Below are 19930 nucleotides of genomic sequence, written 5' to 3' on the forward strand. Positions count from 1 at the left end.
TCAAAAATGCATCACAAAGGAAGTCTGCTTCTACTGCTGGGGAGAATTCTCATCATCTCACCTCAACCCAGTCTTTAAGAACAAGCAGCTTCTTTTTTTTTTTTTTTTTTTTTTTTTGCGGTACGCGGGCCTCTCACTGCTGTGGCCTCTCCCGTTGCGGAGCACAGGCTCCGGATGCGCAGGCTCAGTGGCCATGGCTCACGGGCCCAGCCGCTCCGCGGCATGTGGGATCTTCCCGGACCGGGGCACGAACCCGTGTCCCCTGCATCGGCAGGCGGACTCTCAACCACTGCGCCACCGGGGAAGCCAAGAACAAGCGGCTTTTTGATTGCCCTTTTACAGGGCTCAGCTCGAAATTTAGTGGGGTGAGGACAGTCAACCAGAGGAAGTTCCATGGGAGACAGGGGTCTGTGATTTAGACTGAAGCTTAACAAGAGGAGCTGATAAAGCAGCAGTTCCACAGTACTCCCTCCTTGGCTTGAGCCAGAGAGGAATTCTTGTTTCGTGTATCACAAAACCAGCTCTGCAGATTGGTCCATGACTGGGTCAGAAGCAGATATCTCTGGTGTGGACTCCAGATTCAGACTGCTTGGGTTCCATCACTTACATGCTGAGAGACAATGGCCAAGTGACTTAACCCGTCAGTTGCTCAGTTTCTACATCTATAAAATGGGCCTCTGAACAATACCTTTCTCTTAGTATGGTTGTAAAGGTTAGATGAGATGGTGTATATGAAATTGCTTAGCACAGGTTCTGGAACATATTAAGTATTCAATAAATGGTAGCTGTTGTCATCAGCAGCAGTAGTTGTACTTGCAAAACAGCCGATAAGGGAAAGTGAGCTATAGGGAGCGGAGTTTTGCTCACTGCCCTGTAACTGGCATGTTGCTTGGAAAACTCCAAGATGCTCCAGTGGTCTTGTCTGCCTTCCAAGAAAATCAAACAACAGGTGCTAGGCTGTCTTAACTTATTCCAGCCCTAAGACAGTCTGGTTTGGTTAAGACCTCCCGGAGCAGGTTTAACATCGACCGGAGCCAGCATTTACACGAAAGCTTCCACCTCAAATGACCGCCTGCCCCACTTGAATCCCTCTTCCGTGCATATGCCGTGCAATCAATGAGTACTAACTGCATGTGCCGATCCCCCGGGGGAGCTGTAACGACGCAGCTTACTGCTGCCCATCAGAGGGGAAAGTGATGGCTCCGGAGACACGCTGACTGCTTGCTTTCCTTGCCTTGGGGAGGACTGACCCCTGCGCTGCAAGGTGACATATCTGGGGGCACTCTGGCTGGCTGCACACTCAGGATCATCATCTCCACTCACATCCTAGAAACCCAGGAGCCAGGGTGGGCAGGGCAACGGCGAACAGCTAAGCTTTCACTCTTTCTCTGGTGAGGAAGGGTGTGGACGGAGCCTGGGAGAAGAGGATAGGTCACTTCTCAGGTGATCAGAGTTGGGCGCCCATGCCCAGTGGCATGTCTGGTCTTAACCTTGGATTCTGAGATGTCTCTGTGTGGGAAATTTCAGTTCTCTGCAGTTTAGGAGGGAGTCTCTAAACACACTTCTTGCCCTACTGGGCACCTGACTCGTGTTCCAGTAGCCTGTTTTAAGGAAGGAAACTGACAGGCTCCCTTGCAGCCCCCGAAGATCATAAGGGTTGTTACTGATAACAAATGTGTATTTATACAACGAAAGTCTGCAGGAACTGAACCTGTTTAGGATTAATTACAGGGAGACATACTAGCTATTTTCAAACACTTGAAGGATATGAGAATAGCCTTTTCGGAGTTTCCCAGAAGCCATGACTGAGGTTTAGTATAAGAAAGAGCTTCCTAACCTTCTAACTACACTGAGACAACTTATCACAGAAACTTATCAGCAAAAGAGCAGTAGGATTTGTCCCAGGGTGCGTGGGACAGGTTTCCATACCAGCTGGGTGACAGGCTGTCCTGGAAGCCCTGAAGATTTTGGAAGTCCAACTAAAGGAGGTGACTCTTGTGAGGCTGACACCAAGAGGATAGGGGTTTGGGGGTCCTTCCCAGGACTGCTGAAGCTTGTCCGTGGAGACCCATTTGCTGCAGCCTCTGAGAAACTCTGAAGGCTGAGACATTCTCCTATCAGCATTGGCCATCTGCCCGAATAAACAGGGCAAGAGAATGACCCAGGAGGGCTGGGTACAGAACAGGCTGGGCAAGTGTGGTGGAAGAGCTGAAAAGTTTAGAGAAACAGGGAAAGGGGAGATGGGCAGTCAGGACAACCAACTACAATGCACCTGCTTTACTCCTGGTAGCATCGTGACAAGGGCCAGAAAGGAAACATCCAAGATCATTCTGGGTGGCAGAGACAGCTTGGCTTTGTGATGCGCCCATAACTTGAGAGATGGAGAGAGAAGAAAAAAACACAAACCTCTTGCAAAAAGTCTTCGAGTCAAAGGACAGGAAATTTCCCAGACTAGCAGGGTATTCTAATCAGAGCCTTCTTATCGGAGTGTCTCCAGTCTAACAAGGAGAAATCCAATCTACCGCAGGCTGAACGTTAAATTAGATCTAATCAGGACCTGCTTTCTAACTGCTCAACAGCAGGTCAAAGCCCAATGACGGCTACAGTTGCTGGTTCTTTCTGGAAAGTGAGGTGGCCTGAGTTGTGTCAACTTCTCAGTCTCGGGAGAAGGGGGGATGCTTTGTCTTTACTCCCAGCTACTCAACTCCCTCTGCTCAAAATGGTGATACTCAACCAGAGTTGCCTTCCCCGTCCATGCAAAGTCCTGTTAACTCCAGTCATCTCACGACTGCTGTCAGCTTGGAGCTGGGATACATTTCCTTTTTTTATTTTTATTTTATTTATTTATGTATTTTTTGCAGTATGTGGGCCTCTCACTGTTGTAGCCTCTCCCGTTGTGGACCACAGGCTCCGGACGCGCAGGCTCAGCGGCCATGGCTCACGGACCCAGCCGCTTCGCGGCATGTGGGATCTTCCCGGACCGGGGCACGAACCCGCGTCCCCTGCATCGGCAGGCAGACTCTCAAAACATGCATTTATGGAATCTTTGCTACATGCCCTGCACTGTGCTAGGCACTTTGACGCATGCTACATTTCTCCTTAATGCATGCAAGGGCATAGAGCTTTCTGCGGTCAAAACACAGCCTGTAAAAGGATATTCACTCCAGCCCAGTGAAACGCACCACCTCCAAATCTAACTCTAGGCCATGCTATTGTTACTCTTCTTGGAAGGGATTAATAGCTACAGTTAACTGGCCTTATAGTGGCAGTTATAACTTACAGTTTCTTTGCTACAAGCAAAGAATACCATCTGTGAACCCCCCAGCTCCCTGCAGAGCCCTGGCATGTTATTCTAACAAAGGCCAAGGGCTGCAACCTTTGAACACTAGTAGGTAGGTACACAGAGACACAGAGAGTGAGACAGACACGGAGACAGAGGTGTGAAGGGCTGGATGGGTGGGATGCAGAGAAAAAGAACAGAATTTTCTTCCTCTTGCTTTCGGCTTCATTGAAACAAACCTGACTATCGCTGCGATGGATGTGCTGCCTGGAAACCAGCTGGGCGTCTCATCTGGACATGATTCACATTCTTATATTGTCTTAGGAGACTCTGTCCAGGGCTGAGTCTTAACAGGACATGGGAAGGGGAGGGAGTGAATGTGAGAAGAAAAGGCGAAAGGAAACGTCTCACTTCCTTTTTCTTTGGATGTCACCATGTGAGATGCGTTGCCAACCTTCTTCTATTCACCATTGCTCCTGGCCGCCCACCCATCAGAGCCACAACTTGACTACACGGTGCGCAAGCTCATAATGGAGCTTCACGTAACGGCCCACGGGAGCAGGGAGGCCCCAGGCCCCTTCCTTCCTGCCTGTGACTTAGAGGTGGTTTTACAATGGCACGCATACAAACGTGCACGCGTACGCACACACGTTCATCTGTACTCAGATGCACGCCGCTGGGAACATACATCTTGTGCTATTCAGAGGTCCGGGAGGCTTCTGAGCCACAGGACCACATAAGCTCTACTCCAGCTTCCACACCTATTTTGCTGTGTGACTGAGGACAAGTCCTCTCCCTCTCTGAAACTTGGTATCTTCCATTGCTCACAGGATACTCAAGATCAATTCCTAATACCAACAGGAATCGTGATGGTCCCTGAGCAGACATGGACGTGCACGCGCGCACACGTACACACACACACACACACACACACACACACACACACACACACACACACTCCCCACACCCATAGTACATGCGTGTAGATATTATGGCTACCTGATCACAAACCAGAGATAATTCTCCCCCAGTCATAAAATCTTAAAATACAGGATGAGCTGAATTCCTTTCCTGGCCTCTCCACATCAGAGTTCATTTATCTTCTTCAAACATTTAAGCTCAAATGACCGCAATGAAACAAATGCAAATAAATAATCCCAGAGCTTAAAATTTGAGGCAACAGATCTTCCTTTAAATTAAATAAACGCTTCCCATCTCAGCCACCTCTTACCCAGATAGAGTCACAGCGGTGATCGATCATGCTCCTTCTCTAATTATTTCACTGCCCCACCCCTACCCTTCTTCAAGGTCTCATCTCTACCGGCAGCTCTGTTTCAGCTTTCGTATTGGAATACGGTGTATGAATATTTTAGTTCCCTAAGTTCCCAGCACACCCCTGCCCCATGCTTCCCTTCGTAGGATTCACCTCTGGCTTAATTTCTAGCCCCCCAAGCCTGAGGTTAGTGACTCATACCTGGGCCAGGCTCCCGAGCTGTACCATCTATAGCTAGCTTACATGGACCTTAGGCTTCCTCTGCCAACTCCCTGGCTCTCCTTCCGCCAAGAAGAGGTGATGGAGGTACGGGGTGGACAGCTCAAAAAAAAATGTTTTTTTTTTCTTTTAATGGGCATAAAGTCAAAAGAAGAACTCTACGGAGCACGGCTCAAAGTTTGCAGGAAAGAGCCTGCAAATAGTTCCAGAGACACGATTAGTGACAAAGTTCCTACTCACAGCAGCTGTAGGGACACCAGCCCGTCAAACAATCCCTTGGCAATCTCGGTGATCTTGTTCCCATAGAGCACCCTGGAAAAGAGCAGAGAGGACAGCGGTCACTGCGGATGAGAGGCCACTGGAACTCCTTCAAGGAGGAGGCCACCAGCTTGGCCCGCTCTGGGGGGCATCTCAGAGCACTGGCTTCCCCAGCCTGCCTCACCTTCTCCTCCCCAGTGAGACAGTGGGCTAGTGCCACTGGGGGGGCTGCAGGGGCAGGCTGTCCGGGAGGCGAGGAGAAATGGGCTCCAGCCTGTTCTACCCCTGGGCAGCCCAGCTCAATAAATCACCCACAATAGGAAGACGCAATCACTTTGTGGTGTCTCCCAGAGCTGCTAATATGACTCACACCCCAGCAGTAAATAAGATGTGTGGGAAGCTGGCCGGCCCTGTGTTTTCTTGTCTTCAATGGGTATTGATCAGGCTGAGCCCAGCCTATATAGAACGTTTCCTTTTAATATCCTGTTGCATCCTAGGAATTCCTGAGCTGAGTTCTTTATCATCCATCTAGACAGGGCTTTGGGTATCTGGCGTCCTAACCAGATGGCTCAGGGACTGCTGAGTCAAGGACTGGCTCTTAGGAAAAACTAGGGAGCAAGGAATTGTTATCGCGGTACCAGCAGCTTCTACATTACAGCCTTTTTTCCTATCCTCTGAGCTCCAAGAGCTAAGGAACTCAGAATTCTTTTACCCTTCTCTCTTCCAGCCTACAGAGTCCCTCACACTGGGTGTCCTATTCAAGGGCTGGTCTCTGGTGATCTGTGAGGCTTAGGGAAGAAGTGTACTGGGTCTGCCTCCCCCGAAGACACTGCTGGCCTCTCTCTGCTCTCATCCATGGCACAGACTTTGCTGTCTCTTGGGTCCAGCCTCCTCCGAGATGGAGGGAACTTAGCTAAGAAGAATTAAAAAAAAAAAAATTCCCTCTCGAGCTCTGGAGTGCCTTGAATGAATGCAGGATTCGATCCCCACTCAGATTGCAAATTCAGGCTGTGATGTGTCATCGAGGAGGCCAAATATTAGGATGAGGAAACGGTCAATGGGAGCGATAAACCCAACTCCCCATCTTCCAGACGCCACCAGGAGTGAAGAGTGAGCCTCCCGCTCAGCCTGCGGGTGTGTTTCATGAATGTTTCAACAAACTAACGGCTAAATAAAAGTCAGCACAATGGCTCAGGCTTGCATTTGTAATTCATATTATTAATGTCCCACTGCTCACTGTGCCAAATGCAGTCGTGTCACTGTCTGTTCGCTGATGTTAGAACCTGCAGCGTAGCAGAAGCCGGAGGGACAACGGGGCTGGCGGGGGGGGAGGGGTTCCTCAAATCATGTGTCCGTATGGGGCGTCTCTAAGCTTCAGTGGGTCAAAACTACTCTCCGGCAGGCTGACGTGGGCTGTGGGTCCACCTTGGGGCACCTGGGTGTAGACCTGTCTGGCTTTATCCCCAGATCTCTCCTTGACTTTCCTTCCCACCTTTCAGATCTGGGCTCAAACACCTCGTCCTTGGGAAGCTTCTCTTGAATATCTTAGTCAACATTTTCTACCACCTGTCACTCTATTTTTATTTCTTCATCCCTTTTCATTACGTCATGTTATATTACTTATACATTTATTTATTTTAAACATTTTCTGTGCCGCCCGCACTGGCCCCCTTGAGTATAGGTTCTGTATGTGGTGACATCATGTGGCTTGCTCATGGTTGGGTCCCTAGAGTTGAAATCTGAATAGGATCTAACACAATAAATATCTGTTGAAAGAATGAACAGCTCTGGGCTCTCCTGGTGGTGCAGTGGTTAAGAATCCGCCTGCCACTGCAGGGGACACGGGTTCGAGCCCTGGTCCGGGAAGATCCCACATGCCGCGGAGCAACTAAGCCCGTGCGCCACAACTACTGAGCCTGTGCTCTAGAGCCCACGAGCCACAACTACTGAGCCTACGTGACACAACTACTGGAGCCCGTGTGCCTAGAGCCCATGCTCCGCAACAAGAGAAGCCACCGCAATGAGAAGCCCGCGCACCACAACAAAGAGTAGCCCCCGCTCACCGCAACTAGAGAAAGCCCGCGTGCAGCAGCGAAGACCCAGTGCAGCCAAAAATAAATAAATTTAAAAAAAAAGAATGAAGAGGTCTGGGGTAAAGGCTTTCCTGCCCTTTCCGTTGGCCATTCCTGACTTTGGATTGGGTGTGTTGGTATTCAAAGCTCCATGATGTCAAGGGTCTTGTCTGTCCAGTTCACTGCCACATTCTCAGTGCCTATAAGGCTACTCAGTACACAGGAGGCATCTACTGAATGGCTAAATGCATGCATTGGGGGTGAGAGGTGCTTCACTTAAACAATGCCCTGATATATTTCAGAATTGGCTAGTGGCATGCCAATGTCCTGTTTGGCAACCAGATTTTGAATTTCTTTTCCTGCAAGACAGGAAGCGTCTCACTGTCCTCAGACTGTTCCCAGATCCCAGCAGAGGGACAGCAGACAAGGGGAACAGGAGGGTGGGGATAGGACCGCGGTGGCAGATGGCCACTCTCCCTTCTCCTCTGTGATCTTCAGCGCAATAAGCAGACACTAATCTCACACACAATCCTGTCTTTGATATCCCAGCCAGATGTTCTACCTGATAAATGAAACTACTTGACTCCGCCAGCAGCAGGCAACAACTGAATCAAGAGACTTCCCTGTCTTCAGCCCCTTCCCAGTGGGATAGGGCCAGCTGGGGGAAGAATGTGTGTCTTGTTACCTGCCCACTTATCCATTAAACAAACCGGTTGCACAGAGAGACAAAGCATGGACAGCTTGCCTCTGAGCATCCTCACTCTTGCCCGGGTGGGCAGGTCACCAAATAATACAAAAAATATCAACTGATGATACCTTTGCTGTATCTTATACTTTTTATGTTATCTCAGGAGGGCAGCATAGCATGGGGACCAAGAGCACGGTTCTGGAGTCAGACTGCTTGGGTCTAAATCCTGCCTCTCTCGCTTGTTACCGCGGACTTTGGATAAGTTACGTTTATTTATTCAACACATTTTTTTGGGCACGATAACTACGTGCCAGGTACTGTTTGAGGTGCCAGAGATTCAGCCAGGATCAAAAGAAATAAAAACCTCTGTCTGTGTGGAGCTTAGATCACCCGATTTCTCCAACCATTAAAGACAGGAGAGGATAGAGCCGATATTTTAGGTCATGGTGAGGGTGAAACTTGCAAGCCTCCTAGAATAGTACCAGGTACAGAGTAGGTGCTCAGTAAGTACTGCCAATGATTGTTGGGACTGTAGTCATGAATGTGTGTCAGGCAGGAAAGGTGTCATCGTCCCCATTTTGCCTGTGAGGGAATGTGCACAGAAGACTCAAGTGACAGTCCCTGTGCCACAGGGCGAGTCACTGGCAGAAATCAGGACAAAGCTCTGTACTTCGCTGCCCCTGAGGGTCTCTGAGCCCCTGGTGGGCACAGCTTTGGTTCCATCCACTAGGCTGCTTTAGGGTTTGAAAGTCAAAGAAAAGAAAGGCTTATAGGATGGAGTTAATGCTTTCTCAGGACAATAGCCGTGAGGTTGGTCTGGAGAAAAAGGCTTCAAATCAGAGGAAGAAAATGAGCTCCTTCCTTGACAAGGTCACACGCACGGGTAAAATGGGCACATGGTAATAATCATACATTACGACTCTCTCCCTCCACCTCCCCGGACAGCACTGCCTAGGCATGTGGGATGGGAGTGCGGTTAGAGGAGAAGATGCATTTGAATTAGAAGCCAATAACCAGGAAGGCTGCTGGGCACTTAATCAATAAAAAGAATGCATTTGGGCTTGTAGAAATATTCCCCGAGATCAATTTCCCCTGAAGAAATATTTGTTTCTTTTACCAGATTGACACAAGTGTGTAAGGGAACATAAAACCTTGATAAACACCCCCTGAAAAATATGGACGCCCCCCTCGCCCATGCTCCCACCCACACCCTACGCGCTTTGCTCCCCACTTACAGAGATGTGAGTGATTTCAGACCCTGGAAGGCGTCTGGAGCGATGTCCGAGATCTGATTCTTGCTGATGTCTCTGAAAAATTAACCAGAGACTCTGAGAACATAGCTCAAGGTGTGCTATGGCCGTTCCTAAAGTGTGGACCAAGCATTTCAGGTATGCAAAGTGGTGAGGATGAATTCAGCACTTAATCAATTTATTTATTCAGAGTGTGCGAGCAGGGGCTTAAGGATCATTCAGTTCAACTGCCGCATGATAAAATGCTCTGTATTTGTACCACTCTCCTTGGCTTTCAAAGAACGCTCAGTCGTGGCACCTTGACTTTGACATAGGGCCATGCACACGCGAGCCTTCACTTTGCAGGTGGGAAATGGAAGCCAGTTAGGTTAGGGCCTCATCGTAGGTCTCACAACCGAGCAATTATAGCATAAACAAAGCAAAAGCTGGCCTTGGCCAAACACAGCCCAAGGTTCCCGTAAGCCTCACTTTCTTGCCTCACACCTTGGCAAATGCTTATTTTTGTCCCCAGAAGTCCTGAGTCATTTCACCTCCCCAGTGACTTTTCCTTCCTGACCTGAATGGAGGTTTTGAGCAGTGACTTAAGTCTCTGTCTGGTTCAGTGCATCTTCCAGGCCGGGTGATGTAAAGACATCATGAGATTCTCATGGGATGGCTTTGAGATGTGGGCTTGTCGCTGGCGGTCCTCGTGAGACGGGAACAAGCCCAGGGCGATGATGATCAGGGCTTTGGGATAATGTGAGCGAGAAGGATGCTGTGTGTTAGAAGGCCGCTAACCTGGCCTCGTTGGCGCAGAAGAATCTCCCTGACCCAGAGGCTGCTCACTCTGCAGCACCCCAGGGTCTTCTGAGCACCTGTCTCACTAACAACACTTTCCGGAAGAGGGAGACTTCTCTTTAGGAGTTATTAGCTCAGGGACAGCCTTGGGGCTCCTGTCCCCGGAAGGGGAGATGCTCCAATTTCCAGCTACAATGAACCTCTCTGGTTCCTTTTCTTTACCAAAATAAATCAATGGGTCTTTGCTTTTGTGGAGAAGAGGGAGAGCTGGGGTCTCGGAGGATCAACAAGGAGGAGGGAAGGGAATATCGAGAAGCAAGAACATCTAAGCAGATTCCTTAGCAATTACCTCCAGCGAGGCCAGACGCCCCAGCCCCACAGCCTCTTAAGCTCAGTCCTTCTGCCTGTTTCTCTCCTCCTTCTACTATCCTTCAAAAGGGCCGCCCAACAACCTTTGCCTAGTCCTCTGCTTCCTTCCCTCCTTGTTTCCAAGACCTGCGAGTTGAAAGATACTCCACAGGTTAAGGTTGCTTAGGCACGGCTGTCGAGCTTATCCCTTTAGCAGGCGAGATCGCCTCTAACAAATTCACAGATTGTGCTCGCAAACTAGTCAGCTTACACTGGCCTTTTCTTCAGAGCTCTGCTTTTGTGTAAGGGTCTTAACAAGCAAATGCTCCGGATTATCCTAATCTTGCTAGCCCCCAGCCTGGCTGCCTAGCAAGGCATTTCAGGCAAGCGTGCAGGGTCGGTGCTCGGATCAGACTAGTGAGAAAGCCTCATTGGTTTATTTCTTTGGTGTTTTTTTTTTTTTCCTGACATTTTTAATGTGATGTCCCTTCAAGGTCCTTGGCCCTCTGCCGTGTCAGAGGAGGTTTTGTGACCAGTGGGGAAGCCCTCTGCTTTAGCCTTGTCAGGGCAAATTCATGTCTAGCTCAGAGCTAGACTCCTGCATGCACCCGTCTCTAAGGACAAGGTGAGATGTCTCGTGATTTGGAGATGCTGGGGAATGGAGACTGGAGAAGTGATAGTTTAGCTGGGAACTGACCCTGGTGGTCACTTCATCTTAGTTCTTCATTCTGCAGGAAGGGAACAGCAGCCACAGGTAAAGGACCTGTAGCCACAAGTGACTGGACACAGCGATGTGGGTACAGAGCTGGAATCTCCGGTCTCCCTTCCATTTCACCGTGATGGGTGCAGAAGGTGGTGGCCCTGGACAGGAAGGTAGACCGGGGAAGGCTTCAGTGCCCACCCATCTCCACGCTCAGGTGGTCCCAGAGCTGACTTCTGGTGTTTGGGTCGCCCTCGATGAACAGTGGTTCTCAAACCTCACTAGGGTGTTTATTAAAATGCACCCACAGAGGGTCTGATTTGGCCCTCTGGAGAACTGGGGTTAGAAATCTGCATACGTAACAAGTTTCCAGATGATTCCCAAGCAGGTGGTTTCTGAGTCTTACTTTAGACCAGTATTTCAGAATCTGGTCTGTCTCAAGCCTACCCCAGTCCCCTGGGTCTTGATAAACTGGACGGCGGAGAAGAAGCGGCCTTTGCATACAGTTCAGAAGAAAGGTGGTAAATTCCAGTGCCGACGAGGGTCAAGCGGGGATTATAAGCGTGAGACACTGGGAACTGGTGGAACTCGTGGAATATTGCTCTACCTTAGAACGTGGGAGGGAAAGAACTCAACACCTTTGAAGGTTTGGCCTTCAAGTGTTTGGCCTTCAAGAGCTCTCGGTGAACCAACCCTGTAAGACTGGGGCGTCCTCTGTAACGTCTGCTACTCTCCCTGCAGGTGGCGCCTGTATCTTGGTACTAGTTTTCACCTGGAAGTACGTTTTTTACACTAAGCTGACCGCTAGAAATTCATCCTCTTCGGGGACAAAGCCATTCAACATTCAATCAAGCCATTCAATCAAGGAAAATTTTTTTTTTCTTTTTGTCATTGGAGATAAGAAGAGGATGAGGTTCACTCACAGCTGAGGGAAAACTTTTTTCTGTGAGATATTAGAGATAAACTGGTCACGTATACCTAGGAGGAGTTCACCCTTAGGGTTTTAAATTCCGTTTTCACCAGGGACCCTACTTCTCCAAAGCTCTTGCACTTCAGTCTGGGTTTCTGAAGTTCTGTTAGTCAGAAAAAAATTTAAGTGGTCTGTCTTCCCTACCGCCATCCCCTTGGTTGGGGGGTGGGGGCGGGGAAAGGGCATCATAGTAAATATCAATAGCATCAGAAGTGATCAAAAATGAAATTTACTTCCCAGGTCGTGACGGAGAAGATCTTATGAATTTTGAATGCACAGATCGTGGCAACTCCAATGGGATGGAGAAAGGACAGTAAAACAGAGTCACACTCTAAATTACCTGGACTTCACAAAAAATTAGAGCAGTCACTTAAATCATGTAAGAGATATAGGTTGGGGCAGTGACTGAACTTGTCATTTTTCACTGAAATTACTATCTGGCTGCATAATCAAGCTGGGCTTTAAAAATGAATTGGGGGGGTGCATGTGGAGAGTGAGCTGGAGAAGCAGGGAGGCCAGGAGATTAATGGCCCAAGGTTTAAATAGTAAGGCCTCTATTTATACAGCTCCTCCAGCAGGAAGGCTGCCAAAGGGAGGGAAGGAGTATGTGCTTAGAGCTGGCGCATCACGTTGGTTTCTACTTCTGGAACTGTACCAGGAGAAAATCTTGTTTGGTGTGGCTTTCCAGGGAGATGGGAAGTTGCCTTCCTAGGATCTGAGGGTAAAGCGTACCAATGCCACTGTTTCGCAGGGATGTTTATTTTTAACGTAAAAGGAGCAAGCAGACACTTAACCTCTTTCATGCAGGCCCTCCTACTCAAGGGAAACCGATGAATCAGCCTGCGGTGCAAGGGAACAAAACCCAAGTCCATGCATATTTCTATCTGCCCTCTCTCTTTTCTCTGTGTGGGGGGCCAGAGGGAGTAGGCAGGCGCAATGAAAGCAGCATCGTGATTACTGGGCTATAATACATGACTTCTTAGCCTGGAAAAGGGACAGGAGCCTCCCTCCTAGGCTCTTAATATCTGTGATGGCAATGGCTGGGTTGTTTCTGAATCCTACTAGCCTCCCTTCAGAGCACCCCGCTCTGAGTGACTCACAGATCCGTGCTCAGGGTGGTCACGCGATGGGGAGGGGTGGTGCTGATGACGTTACCACGATGGCAGGGACGAGGGCCGTGAGGCTCAGATGCTGTCAATGGAGTAGGGAAGGTACACTGCAGGGTTGGTGTCAGCAGGTACTGATAAGTGGCAGTGATGGCGTGGTATTGGATATGGTGGTAATGGCCATGCTGGGGATCATCATATGGGCAAGGGAGGTTCCAAGGCTTCTTATCTCACTTAGAAAGATTAGAAAGTCCTTACCATGGTCTAAAGAACCCACAGGAGCTGGCCCTTATCTACGTCTCCAGCACAATCCCCACCACTTTCTCTTCATTCACTCTGTTCCTCCTCTCTAGTCTGCAAACCATCCATGCATATGCTCCTGAGAACTCCTCTAGACTCACTCCCTTCCTTCACTCAGGTCGCTTGCACGCGGAGGCCTTCATGGGTCAACCCATCTAGAGACCATACCTCCATCAATCTCTAGCCCCTTCCCTTCTTTTGTTTTACTTTCTAGTACTGGTCAGTTTCTGACATTTACTGGGTTTTATTTCTGTGCCCTCCCACTCAAATACGCAAGCTCCACCAGAGGAGACTTCGTTTTAGTTCACCCTCTACCCACAGGTCCCAGCACAGTTCTTTGTTCCTGATGGACACTGGCTAAGAATTTGTTAGATGAATGCGTGCACGGTGGTAGGGATGCTGGTGACGGTGCTGTAGGATGATATAGGGAAACGGCCACATCTCTACTGAAGCTCCTGCTTGAGGTCCGCATCCCCCAAACCAGGGGATAATCAAATGGTGAGATGGGATTGTTTTAGGCTGACACAGCCCCACCTCCCACCCAGATAATTTTACTTCACTCTAGTTGGAGTCGTCCTTAGATCTGAGGTGCCTAAACCCATACACCGCCCCATCTGAATGCAGCACCCTGGTCTTACCTCCCCGTCTTGGGAGCCATTCCAGGTCTGACACTGCACTCTCCTGAGGGTTGTGATGCAGCCTCTCATCTGGGCAGCCTGCCCACTACACACAGTACCCCCCGAACTGAAAACATTTGGGCCCATTTCTCTCCAGGGGAGACTTACATTCGCTTCAGTTTCTTGTATTGGGTGAAGGCTCCAGCAGGGATGGATTTGATGGAGTTCTGTTCCAGGCGTCTGAGAAACAGAGCAGAAAAGAGTCGATTAACCATCCACCCATCAACAAATGGTTGCCGGGGGCCTTGAGGACAGGATGGTCTCTCCCATCATGTGGCATACATTCTTAGATGAGGGAGACTTGGTAAACACCGTCCGAAAGCCAGAGACTGGGGTTCTGGTGTGTGGGGCAGTCAGCTCAGGGTCTGATACCCCTGGGAGAAAGCTAGAAAAGATGTCTTCTCCTTGAGTATATTTGGTTCTCGTTTACGATACGTTGTCTTTGGGAGGCAGCTGTCATCTTCAGAAAATGCTATAGGAAGTAACCAGAAGGCTGAAAAAGTCAAAGGGATAAAGAGAAGGAAGAGTAAAGACAGATGGACAGATAGCAATGCCTACCTGTTCTGGAAGCATGTCACCATTCAGTGAAAACCTCCACCATCCTGCTGCTGGGGTGCAGTACAGGCAGAGACTGCACTTCTGGGCTTTTCTTTTTTTTAATGGAGGTATAATTGACATATAACTTTAGTTTCAGGTGTACAACCTAACGATTCAGTATTTGTTTCTGGGTTTTTCAATCGGCTGTTCTAATATGATGAAGAAATAGCCTTCAAGTCTCTAGGCTCCCAGCCTGACATTCATCACACTGGCTCCCTGATATCCTGAGGGCCCCAGGGGCCCCGAATGGATCACTCCCCTGGGTTGCTGCTACAGTGTGTAGCTTTATGGCCTTATGGACTTTGCTGAATTGCTCTCTCTCCTATTACTCCGGAAAGAACAAGAGATGCTGCAGGCCCAGGGCCCAGAGCTTCCTTGGAAGAGAAGGAGCATGGGGAGTGAGCAAGCCTTTTCATCCTTCATTCTTTCATCTATCAAATGACTTCCCGCCGCCAAGAACAGGTGTGGTGGGAAACAGGCATGAGCGGAAGGCGGGGCCCGCTATTAGAGGTGATGAATGGTGGCCTGGTCCACATCTCGCGTCTCTCCGAGGTGTGGATCTTTTCATCACCTCCTCATTTGGCATGAATGATCCCCAAACCCTCTGCTGGGAAGACATAAAAAAGTGTGTGTGTGTGTGTGTGTGTGTGTGTGTGTGTATGGTGTGTGTGTGTGTGTATGGTGTGTGTGTGTGTGTGTGCGCGCGCGCGCGCGCGCAAGGGGAGGGCTGGGGGAGCACAAGGCAGACATGGGAGGAACTGGCTCGCTTGGAGGCTCCATTTGGAGGATGCACACTTCTGGCTGGGATGAACCCATTCATCTTGAAGAGTAATCCCCGCTGCAGAAGAGGGGAGACAGTTGTATTAATTTGTGCCTCTGCAATCTCATCTTCATTGGGGGAAAGAGAGTATTTGTTACTGGAACCACTAATGGAGCAGTCTGCCAGCAATTTTCCCATTTCAAACAACATCTCAGCTGCTAACGTGGAATGGTTTGTCAGGCCTACCCATAACACAGACAAATCACTCTCCAGGCCAAAGGAAGGGGGTGAGGGGGGTGGAGAAAGAGGAAGGCTGGGTGCGAGGAGAGAGGGAGCATCAGGACAGATCATTCTTGGCTGCCGGATGAATCGAGTCTACAAATGAGGCTGCCACGGTCTATTAAGAGAGCCTCTTTGGGGCCGGAGGGGCCGGGGAGTGTGCTCTGTCGAGCACGTGGGCATAGGCTGGCTGGACAGCGGCCTGGTTGGCCTGTGGTGAGCCAAAAAAGCATGCCACGAGGTCGCAGAGGCTGCGGGCTCCTGGATATAGCCACCCACAGAGGCAGCAGACCCGGGCAGGCTGCCTTGACTGAGAAGTTCCAAGGACATTCTCATTTCCCAGCTGAGCAGAGTTCAGGGATTTCTCAGCCAAGGCAGCAGCTCTGTGAACCTCTGGGGCTGCCAGTCGGGTGGCAGATGCTCTCCAGGAATCCTGGGGTCCACCTGCCATCTTGGCAGGGGGACTGCGGCTGGAGGATGCCTCTGGAGAGAGCCACTGTCTGTAACGACGGCCATCCCCTCAGTTTCTGCACTGCTCCCGGCTGCAGGCCAAGAGCCCAGGCTAGTCAGGTCAGCTGGCTGACCGTGCAGTTCATAATGAATAACGTCCACTTTAGCAATGGGGGCAAGAGCTAAGGGAAGGACGAAACAGTGAGTAGGATGTGATACCCATCCCCAAGGAGTTTAATCATCTGGTGATAGAGACCAGCCCAAGACGGTCCATCACAGAACCAGATTTTATTGCTAACATAACAAGAAGAGTTGTCCTTTATGGAATCGAGTTGGTTTAGGTCTATTATCTCTGTCAATCCTTACACTTCTGAGGCAAGCTGTGTTGGCCCTACTTTGTGGACGAGGAAAATAAAACCTACATGGATCAAAGAGCCTATCCGAAGTGCCAGAGCTAATAGGTGGCGGAACTGGCATCTTTCTCTTTCCGTCCATTGGATGCACTGCCTTCTCTATTTTTTGAAAACAGAGAAAGTGAAGTCCATATACTAACATAGCTTTCCCAAAGTCCCAGAAAAGTTTAAGGGGTGAAGACCCCAGTACTCATTCTGAGACATCATGCAGTCTCTGCAGAAGTAGGTATGTTGTGAAAAGGCTGTGGGAGTTGAGGGAAGATGGAATATAGATGCACGTGTGTGTATATATATATACACACACACACACACACACACATATAACAATATATGTATAAAATATGCAAATAGACTGCAAAGGTGTGGCTTTGAACAAAGAACTCCCATCTCGGCCTGTTAACCCTGGCAGGGACGTTGCTGCGTATCCTGTACGCTCTATCCTTGCACACTCTGGGGATGGTCTTTATTTCTGCAGTCTCTCTGCCTCTTATGCTGCTGTGGGTACCCGCTGGACATGCAACACCCTTACAGGGTGCCAAGGCCAGGACATGATGTGGGTGAGCCTTGCCCCAGGGGGCATTAGAGCTTGTCGGTGTACTTCAGATGTAAAATTAAGGCAAGCGTGAGGACGATGACAGTAAGACCTACTAGGTATCAGCTTGGACTTGTAAGTCAGGCATCAGACTAAGAGCTCTGCACCGTACATCTAACTTAGTACTGACACCTTTCTGAGGCAGACCCTGTTTGTTATCACTACTCCCACTTTAAACATGAGAACACCGAGGCTCAGAGACGTTAAGTCACTTGTCCATATTCACAAAGCCAGGAAGAGCTACAGCCGGGACTCAAACTCAAGTTCATCCCATTGGAAAGCCTGCACTCTCGGTCACTGAGCTTTGCTGAACACCGTTCGCTGCTGAGGCACCTCTATTCCTTTAGTCATTGCCCACTTATCCTCAGGAAAACTGCCCCTCGGTCAAGGAAGGAAGTCTGGGGTGTGTGTGCACACGCACGTGTGTGGGCACACACACAGGCTCTACACAGCAGCAGCCTCTGGTGGGGTTTACATGGCTTGGAACAAGCATGCAAAGATCCGTACTCCCAGGGACAAAAATTCAGAGTGAAGGACAAAAAGCAGCTTTAGCGTCAGCAAAAACTGTCACATTTAGGGATGTGTATGAAGCCAGCGGCTGTCTTTGGTCTCTCTTAACCGGCACACGTGTCTTTCTTTGGCAAACATTCTTCCGGCTGCAAACTGATTTAATAGAACTAGCATAAAAACAAACATACAAACCAAACATCTGAGCGTCTTCCGGCGCTGGTAGAAGCAATGCGAACATCTGATGGGGGCTTCAGTCATTTGCGTTCTGTATTGATTTGCCCTAGTTCCTCAGTGCTTCCTTAATGATCTGTCATTCGCAAACACGCGACTGAACACAATATATTTCTAGCAATACATAAGTCAACGTGATGCCAGAGGGACTGGCAGGGGCATAGCTAGTGCAGGGCCATGGCAGCAAGTCACCTGATAAAGAGTTTCTGGAGCTGGATTCGAATATCGGTTGCAATAATGGTGGACATCTACCATTTATTGAGGGCTTTCTATATATCAGACACCGTGCTCTTCACACACTGGCTCATTTTATTCCTTCAGCAATACTACAAAGCAAGTAGTATCACTAATATAATAACAACAGAGATGAGGCATGTGGGCATATGTGACATGAGTCATTCCTAACCAGCTTTGCAGAGCACCTGGCATTGCCTACAGAAAACCGAGGTGCAGACACAGAGCCAGATTTGCTCTTCTTATTATATGCGTATTCTCAGATGCCTCCAGCAGACAAATCTTTGTCGTCAACTTAGAAAAAAATGAGAACTTGAGACTAAAGCATTCTATCATGTCACGTATGTAACATGTGCACAAGCTTTTTCCTTTTAGATTCCACTTAGGAGCTTTCAAACGTTGTGCTAACTTTCTATGCAATTAGGTTATATTATTTAATCTTCATGGAGAATCTTGAGTAGGGACGATGAGCCCCATTTTGCAAAGATGGGAACTAAGTGAAACATGAGATGTTAAGAAAGGTACCCAAAGAGGCAGAACCGGGATCCAAACCCAGGACTATCTACCACAAGGCTCTGTTCTTAATTATTCTGCTGCCTGATCAGCTTCACCTTTATCCCACCTGCCCCCAACCCACCCCATTCCCCCTCCTTCCACATGGCAGCCCCCCAGAAACCTCGTGTCCTCAGAAGAAGATGTGGTATGTATATACAATGGAATATTACTCAGCCATAAAAAAGAACAAAATAATGCCATTTGCAGCAATGTGGCTGCAGCTAGAGATGATCGCACTAAGTGAAATAAGTCAGAAAGAAAAAGACAAATACCATATGATATCACTTACATGTGGAATCTAAAATATGACACAAATGAACTTATCTACAGGACAGAAACAGACTCACAGACATACAGAACGGACTTGTGGTTGCCAAGGGAGAGGTGGGGGAGGGAGAGGGATGGACTGGGAATTTGGGGTCGGTAAATGCAAACTATTACATTTAGAATGGATAAACAACAAGGTCCTACTGTATAGCACAGGGAACTGTGTTCAATATCCTGGGATAAACCATAAAGGAAAAGAATATAAAAAAAAGAATGTATATATGTGTAAAACTGAGTCACTTTGCTGTACAGCAGAGACTGGCACAACCTAGTAAATAACTATACTTCAATTTTTTTAGAAAAGGAAAAGAATCCCGGATGTTGATGATTTCCAGAGCCCTCCAGCCCTTTTGCTCTGCTGGCTGCTTTGTTTTTAAACTTTTCTCTCTTTTTAAAAATGTCCCTGGTGACCAGTATCATGGGGGCATATTTGCTTTGTTCAGCAGATAAACCATTGTTTATCTCCCCACCCCAGATAAACAGTGGGGTTGAGGTGAGGCTAGGTGGAAAATGGGGCTACCTTTTCCCCTACATGCTTTTGATTTATGATTTGACGTGTAAGTCCATCCACAACCTTTCTCTGGCAACTAAATTTACCTGTTATAGCCAAGGGCATGAGACTCGGGATGATACTAAGTGGAGGTACAGAGCAAAAATGGAAGAAGATGGGACAGAGATGAAGATGAGGTTCTAGGTACAGATGGCCCCTCTCGAGCCCTGAGGCCAGGAGGGCGGAACGAAGACCACAGAACAGAAGAACGTGTGGGTCTCTGGCTCTTCCCAGAATCTATCCCTGCTGGAGGCTGGAGCGGGTTCAGAGAAACGACACGGAGCAGCAAGAACAGTGCTGTTGGTGGGAGCTCAGTTTTGAGGAAAATCTGCAGTGAACTGTCTCACTGTGGGTTCTCTGGAAGAAAGCTGTTTTTAGAGGAATTGGCTCTGCTATTCAGGGAGACCAGTGCACACTTCTCTGAGCTGCTTTGGCTTTGAAAAAAATCTAAAAGAGTCTGCCAGATTGCTTTGCATGAGAGATAGACCTTCCTTCCCCTGAATGTTGGGGAGTG

General features: G+C 48.8%; 1 protein-coding gene across 1 annotated transcript in view; it reads right to left on the minus strand.

Annotated features, from left to right (window-relative positions):
* Positions 1–19930, minus strand: part of SLIT3 (slit guidance ligand 3) — a 610776-nt gene that overhangs the window by 111010 nt on the left and 479836 nt on the right. The window contains exons 10-12 of the mRNA XM_030829978.3: positions 14027–14098; positions 9026–9097; positions 5013–5084 (exon numbers count right to left, since the gene is read on the minus strand). Of these exons, the coding sequence (XP_030685838.1) occupies positions 5013–5084; positions 9026–9097; positions 14027–14098 (216 nt within the window). The remainder of the gene's footprint in view (positions 1–5012; positions 5085–9025; positions 9098–14026; positions 14099–19930) is intronic.

Source organism: Globicephala melas, chromosome 3 (genome assembly GCF_963455315.2).
Source record: "Globicephala melas chromosome 3, mGloMel1.2, whole genome shotgun sequence".
Taxonomy (NCBI): domain Eukaryota; kingdom Metazoa; phylum Chordata; class Mammalia; order Artiodactyla; family Delphinidae; genus Globicephala; species Globicephala melas.